Genomic DNA, 7,926 nt, shown 5'->3' with positions numbered 1-7,926 from the left:
ATGTTTCACTGAGTCGTGGCTGAATGATGACATGAATAACATACAGCTGGCAGGTTTTACGCTTTTTCGGCAGGATAGAACAGGCGCCTCTGGTAAGACAAGGGGTGGCGGTCTATGTATGTTTGTAAACAACAGCTGGTGCACGAAATCTAAGGAAGTCACAAGTTTTTGCTTGCCTGAGGTAATCTCATGGTAAACTGGAGACCACACTATTTACCAAGAGAGTTTTAGTCTATATTCTTCATAGCTGTCTATTTACCACCACAAACCAATGCTGGCACTAAGACAGCACTCAATGAGCTGTATACTGCCATAAGCAAACAGGAAAACGCTCATCCAGAGGCGGCACTCCTAGTGGCCGGGGACTTTAATGCATGGAAACTTAAGTCTGTTTTACCTCATTCCCAGAAGCATGTTAAATGTGCAACCAGAGGGGACAAAAACTCTAGACCACCTTTACTTCACACACAGAGACAAGTACAAAGCTCTCCCTCGCACTCCATTTGGCAAATCTGGCCATAATTCTATCCTCCTGATTCCGCTTACAAGTGAAAACTAAAGCAGGAAGCACCAGTGACTCGGTCAATCAAAAAGTGGTCAGATGAAGCAGATGCTAAGCTACAGCACTGTTTTGCTAACACAGACTGGAATATATTCTGGGATTCTTCCGATGGCATTGAGGAGTACACCACATCAGTCCCTGGCTTCATCAATAAATGTATCAACGACCTCATTTCCACAGTGACTGTACGTACATACCCCAACCTGAAGCAATGGATTACAGGCAACATCCGCACTGAGCTAAAGGGTAGAGCTGCCGCTTTCAAGGAGCGGGACTCTAACCCGGAAGCTTACAAGAAATCTCGCTATGCCCTCCGACGAACCATCAAACAGGCAAAACGTCAATACAGGACTAAGATCGAATTGTACTACACCGGCTCTAAAGCTCGTCAGATGTGGCAGGGCTTACAAACTATTACAGACAACAAAGGGAAGCACAGCCGAGAGCACTGCCCAGAGAGCACTGAAGCACTGCCCAGTGACACAAGCGTACCAGTCGAGCTAAATTATTTCTATGCTCGCTTCGAGGCAAGTAACACTGAAACATGCATGAGAGCATCAGCTGTTCCGGACGAGTGTGTGATCACGCTCTCCGTAGCAGATGTGAGTAAGACCTTTAAACAGGTCAACATTCACAAGGCCGCAGGGCTAGAGGGATTACCAGGACGTGTACTCCGAGCATGCTCTGACCAACTGGCAAGTGTCTTCACTTAACCAATTGATTAATCAGTGTTATTCTCTGAGTTTGTTGGACTTCAAAAGGAAAGTAAATGTAGCTAATGGGTGAACGTTTGTTGGTTGCTGGTTGCCTTACAATTGAACGTTGAATTGTTTTTTTTTAAGACCTGTGTTTTTGCATGTACATTCATTGGTTGATTATCTTATGCTACACCAACATAAGTAACGTACATTTTTCTAAAGTAATCCAATCTGTTAATAGTTGGACTTTTTGCATCTGTTACTGAGATGGCTGTTCCAGTTATTATTGAGACTACCTAAATCAAATAGAAGTATTTCCTGGCAGTCATTGTCAGTGATTAACGTTCTCTGGCTGGATTCCAATTTTTCAAGTTGAATTGTATGTTCACTCTACGTAAAATGAAAAGTTGAGTGAACATTAAAATTCAACTTGAGAATGTATGCTGGTTCAGCTATATGCCAAACATTTTTGCAAACTCACAATCCTATTGCAGTCTGCTGCCTTACAATTGTATATTGATTCTAAGTTTTTTTATAGTGCAGGGAGACAAAATACACCTCTCAAATCAATCAACTCAAAGTGCAATGTAGCCTAGTTTATTTTCAACACAGGTGTATATAAAGTCAAGTTGAATATGAAATGTGTTGATTGATCCATACATTTGTATTACAATGATGAGACTGCTTATCATTTTTCTAAGGAGTCGAGGAGGCCTTGTTTATCAAAACAGATCAATGATCACTCACACCGCCAAAGTAGAAGAAGAGAGGATGAGAAGGGAGAGTACAATAAAGTTGACCATTGCTATGTAGATTAGTTGCCCTTGGCTGGGAAGCTGATCCTAGATCTGTGCCTACAGGCAAGTAGGAGGGAAGATATGAGGGGGAGGCGTTCTCAATTGTAGACACCTTTAGTTAGTTAATGATTGCAGGGCTGGATAGATGAGGGTATAAAGACAAGCAGGGAGCTGTGGCTATCTCTACGGTCACTGTCTTATAGTCACCATGTCTTTCTCAGGGAAATACCAGATGGAGACACATGAGAACTTTGAGTCTTTCATGGAGGCTATTGGTAAGTCTTGCTGTTGGGTTTGTACATTTGATTAGACTTGGTGTTAATTTCAGAAGTTGTAGTCCTTTCAGTAATGATGTTCGATGGTGATTGCGAATGCAATGGTTACTTCTGAGTAGCAAACCCAGGTAGCACACTAGTTTCCTTGGATGTTCTGAGAATGGAAGTGAGACGTAGGCTTTAAAAAAAATGTTTTTATAGGTTCCAGGGAGGTTCTGAGAACATCTTACTATGTTCTCCTGGGAGGTGTTAGTTTTAACAACAAATTATAGGTTATTTCCTGTTTTTTATTTTATTAACTTTCACTGAATGTTTAAGACTTAACACCGCTAGTTTAGTTTGGGTTAACTATTTTGAACTTCCAGCACAGATGGGTTTGTTTGAAAATGATTTGCTTAGGCATTAATCATTCATTGTGTCAGTGAGATTCAAACCTATGCTCTTCTGTCCTCTATCCATGGAATTAATCCACTGTGCTTCCAGGATGGAGTTGTCATGCATTAGTTTTGTAACTCATTGAAAGTGGATAAATGTAGTCTGTTCACATACTATTTCAACAGGAACAAGCACTCAGTAAGATCAGGTGTGGCCAACTACTGTGGTGTACACTTGGCTTTTGTTGAAGCTGAGAAAGGAATGTGTGTTTAGTAATTTTGTTTAATGTTCGTTGTTTTTGTATGAGAAGTTCTTAGTGTTTTGAGAACATGACTTTGAGAACCTACAGAACATTATGTTGAAGTACTGAAATTCCCACACGAGTATATTTAAAGTCAGCTGAACAACTTGAGAACATTCCCAATGTAAAATGACTAATGTTCCTAGTACTTCACGTTAAATTAAATGTTTGAACTTTCAGGAAATATTCTGATCCCATGAAATGCCAAGAAAATAACATTTTGTCAAATTCCTTAATGGGAATGTTCCAAAGCCAAGCGACTGTCCTGCACCATTGCCAGAATTTGGTATGCAAAATAACCACGCCCTAAAACGTATGATCCTCAGAATGTTGTGTTAGCTGGGAATGCATTCAATGTTTGCATTCAGTTCATTGTTGCCATATTATAGTGCATCAGAACTTTACTTCAGTAGTAATAATTCAGTTTTCATGTCCCACTTCATTAACTTTTGTAGTACTAAAAAGCACAGTATATGACTCACTCGTTGCTGCAAACATGTAGGTCTCCCTGATGAGCTTATCCAGGAGGGCAAAGACATCAAGAGCATCTCTGAGATTGAGGAGACTGGAGACCACTTCAAGGTGACTGTCACCACGGGAACAAAGATCCTCACCAACTCCTTCACCATTGGCCAGGAGACGGAGCTCGAGTCGCCGACCGGGGAGAAGGTCAATGTGGGTGGCGCATGTCACAACCCAACCATGAGTTTCATACATGTAGCCTGGATTTATCCATCTCCCTACATATACAGCCAGTATCTAACTAAACGTTCAGCTGATGTGGGGTCACTATGGTTAGTTAGTTCAGGTCCCAGTGATGTTGTGGGAGGACTGACTTTCTTTGGCAGAATCTCCTCTGCTCTCCGGGCACTAGGCTCACAGTTGCACTATTATAGCAGTTTACGTCTCAAAAGCAACTCACACACCTGATGCACACTGTCACACTTTTTTTTCTTCATATATGGCCATCCAACTTGGGCCTGTTAAATTGGTGCTAGTTGACTGTAGTTGGTGACCACTGCTTTCAGAGCTAACCATTGACCTCTCCTGTTTCAGTCTGTGGTGACGAGGGAAGGTAACAAGCTGATGGCCTTCTTGAATGGGATCGAATATGTCACAGAACTTACAGACGCAAACACCCTCGTCAACGTGAGTCCGGGGCATATGGCTGGGGGTTCACGAAGCGACACTATTTCAGGGTTAATTTATACCATTAACAAAATGGGTAGTCTTTGACAGTGCCGTGAATGCAATTCAACAGTTTGCTGCCACCAATGTCCTAATTACATGCTGACCCCACCGCTCGCGTCGCAAAATAAATCTACCGTTTATTCAATCATGGCAACCACACTGCTCGCGCGCCTCAGCAAGCGTCTGCGTGGCCAGGTGCTAAAATGGAAGTTAGATCTATTTGTGATGCTCAACATGCTGCAAGTCTGGCCTCTCCCATCTCATTGGTTCTTAGGTGCATATACCCATGTGGGTGATTGGAAGATGAACTTTGAGGGGCACACTCTGGTCAGTTGTAATGTTGTCAACCTCCATATAAGGAAGGAGGCGAGATGAAGAGAAACAAACTCCGTTTTCTGTGAATTGTCAGGGTAGAGGACCTTGTGCATTTCATGTAAAATAACAACCCAATGTTTATATACCAGGACAAATTGGCTAGCTAAATTGCCATAAATGTTGAATTATTTCTGCCCCAAATTAATATAAATGTTTCTGAGCTTGTTTTGATATTTCAACCTGCATGTCCTGATCGCTTCTAGTGTGGGTGAACAAAATCAATGTGCGAACGAGTGCGTCCGGTTTGGTAAGCATAGTGTACTGGCATGGATTTATTGAATAATGATTACAGATGCTTTCTCTTTTCAGACCTTGACTCTGCCTGGCATCTCATACAAGAAGACCAGCAAACGAATGTGAAGATCTATTGCAGTCTTTGGATTAATAAAATGTGAAGGGCATGGAATGGTCTGGTCTCAGCATTTCATATCAATGGGTAGAACTTCAGGGGAAAATTGAGGTTTGTAATGAGGCAAGGTTTGAGTTGGCTGAATGTGAAGACCTCAGTGGGATTCATTAGAATAGCTTAGTTCGGTAAACAGTACACAATGTCCAAAGTGGGTTTTCTACATTTGCTGCAAATCAGTCACATTAAAATGTGAACCCAGCAGTGTAGAAAATAAGGCTTTGGTAGTGTGTTGAGGGCTAAAGATAAATATTTATTATATTCAGAACACTATATAAAGAAACCTAAAGGTCACGTTCTGCAGGCTTCACAGAGCAATACAAAAACAAGATCCCACCACACCAGCTGGAAAAAACCCTACTTAAATATGATCTCCAATTAGAGACAACAAGGACCAGCTGCCTCTAATTGGAGATCATCCCAAACAAAACTTGAACATAGAAAAACACGCCCTGACCTACTCTACCATAGAAAATAACATCTTACTATGGTCAGGACTAGACAGTAGTTCCGTCTAGTCTGTCACAATATGGGTAAGAATCCTACCACAGTTGGTGCATCAGTTTAAAAGCAGATTGCTCAATTTCCAGGTATTTTTGCAAATCAAGTTTCAGGCAATCTAGTGTCTGTTTTTTGGACATTGCTTTCATTAGTTCCACCCCAGTGTCACTGACAAGGGGCTAAAGGTGCACCATTTAAGGGTGACTTGTTTCCCAGCTGGTTGGAAAAGCTAAGGACCCTGGGACTAGACACCTCCGTCTGCAACTGGATCCTGCACCTCCTGACGGGCTGCCCCCAGGTAGTAAGGGTAGGCAAACAGGTCTGACACACTGATCTTCAACACTGGGGCCCCTCGGGTCTGTACTCCCCGTTCACCCACGACTGCGTGGTATAACATGACTCCAAAACCAAGTTTTAGGTGCACCACAACACCAGTGGTAGGCCTGATCACCGACAATGAGACCTGACCTCTTTGTAGACGACCTGGCAGTGTGGTGCCAGGACAACCTCTCCCTCAATGTGAGCAAGACAAAGGAGCTGATCGTGGACTACAGGAAAAGGCGAGCTAAACAAGCCCCCATTGACAGAGCGGTTCGAGTTTCAAGTTCCTTGGCGTCCACATTACCAACCAACTATCATGGTTCTAACACACAAAGACAGTTGTGAAGAGGGCGCAACACCTTCACCCCCACCCCCTCTGTTGTACACTGCTGCTACTTGCTGTTTATCTATGCAGTCACTTCACATATGTACAAATTACCTCAACTAACCTGTACCCCCGCACATTGACTAGGTACCGATAGCCTCGTTATTCCTACTTTAATTTTTTGTAACTATATTTGGTGAATATTTAATCTTGAACTGCGCTGTTGATTTAAGGGCTTGAAAGTTAGCATTTCACGGTAAGGTGTACACTTGTTGTATTTGGCGCATGTGACAAAGTTTGATTTGATGTGTCATGGACTTAGGAATTGAAGGGTTGATTTGTCTGACATGTTTCTTTACACCTGGCGCCATAGGTTCGTTCATGCTTATTGGCTAGTTCTTCAGCGCCTCCTCCTGTGTGGAAAATGACACTCATTCTACTTAAACTTCCTTTACTCCACTGTCTTCATAACCTAGGCGGGATCATGTCATAAAAATGCATTTGAATCTTGTAGATCATCCTGTGAGTTTCATGTCTTACCTCAAGGTCTTTGTGTGGGTTCTCTGCAAGATGGCATAGGCCTTACACATCATGCAGTGTCCCACCTATCTTCCCTGCCTGCCAGTGGGGCACCCCTGCCTTCATTGTTACCATCCCCAGAGCGGTGTTAGGATGGTATAGTTGACTGTCAAAGTAATATTGAGCCATTTATACTGCACAAATATAAACGTATTATGTCAAGTCTTTTCATGTGCTGAAATAAAAGACCCCAGAAAGGTTCTCAAAGTGCACAAATTTGTATACATCCTTGTTAAAATTTCTAATTTTAATAAGCTAATCAATCCACCTGACAGGTGTGGCTTATCATGACAAAAGGCCACTAAAATGTGCAGTTTTGTCACAATGCCACATCTCAAGTTGAGGGAGTGCAATTGGCATGCTGACTGCAGGACTGTCCACCAGAGCTGTTGCCAGAGATAAAAATGCTCATTTCTCTACCATAAGCCCCCTCCAATGTCATTTTAGAGAATTTGGCAGTACGTCCAACAAGCCTCACAACCGCAGACCACGTGTAACCACACCAGCCTAGGACCTCGACATCCGGCTTCTTCACCTGCAGGATCGTCTGAGACCAGCCACCTGGACAGCTGATTAAACAGGAGTGTTTATGTCTGTAACAAAGCTCTTTGTGGGGAATGACTCATTCTGATTGGCTGGGCCTGGCTCCCGAGTGGGTAGGACTGGCTCCCAAGTGGGTGGGCCTATGCCCTACCAGGCCCACCCTTGGCTGCGCGTATGCCCAGTCATGTTAAATCCATAGATTAGGGCCTAATTAATTGATTTCAATTGACTGAATTCCTTATATGAACTGTAACTCAGTTAAATTGTTGCATGTTAATTTTATACTTTTGTTAAATATAGTTATTTGCCTCTTTATCGCTATTGACCACTCCTATGAACTAAAATCGGCTATCTAGTCTATAATGACTAGACTCTTTCCCCATGTCAGGGCTTTTTAGGTTTTATGCTAGGGGGCTTCGGGAATGCAAACGTGGTATGTAAGGGACAGGTGGAGTATCATGCACTCGGTGGTTAGAAAAGTGAAGGCGCAATTCAGGGAGGGAGTTGACTTGTGTGTCCTGCTCCATCCTTTATTTTGTATCTCAGAGGGCTGCAGTGTGGACCAATCTTGGAAGGCCGAGGTGGAAGCTGACAATCAAATCAGCCAATCAGAGGGCAGCAACTCTGGTGACATTATCCTCAGGCTCCTGGACTTAGCTGACCACAGCCTTCCTTAT

General features: G+C 42.9%; 1 protein-coding gene across 2 annotated transcripts; it reads left to right on the top strand.

Moving 5' to 3' along the window:
* Positions 1-2,175: 2,175 nt before the first annotated feature.
* Positions 2,176-4,980, top strand: LOC123730432 (fatty acid binding protein 1-B.1-like). 2 transcript variants are annotated; one of them, XM_045707128.2, is made up of 4 exons: positions 2,176-2,332; positions 3,511-3,677; positions 4,065-4,157; positions 4,884-4,980. In XM_045707128.2, the coding sequence occupies exons 1-4, from the start codon at positions 2,266-2,268 to the stop codon at positions 4,932-4,934; spliced, it is 378 nt and encodes a 125-aa protein (XP_045563084.1). In that variant the 5' UTR covers positions 2,176-2,265; the 3' UTR covers positions 4,935-4,980. The 2 variants fall into 2 exon arrangements, with proteins under 2 accessions (XP_045563084.1, XP_045563083.1); XM_045707127.1 differs by having other exon boundaries at positions 2,177-2,332; positions 3,511-3,683.
* The last annotated feature ends 2,946 nt before the right edge of the window (positions 4,981-7,926 follow it).

Source organism: Salmo salar, chromosome 24 (assembly GCF_965601325.2).
Source record: "Salmo salar chromosome 24, fSalSal1, whole genome shotgun sequence".
NCBI lineage: Eukaryota > Metazoa > Chordata > Actinopteri > Salmoniformes > Salmonidae > Salmo > Salmo salar.
Note: the sequence above shows the minus strand (reverse complement) of the source record. Positions and strands in the feature narration are given on the sequence as shown.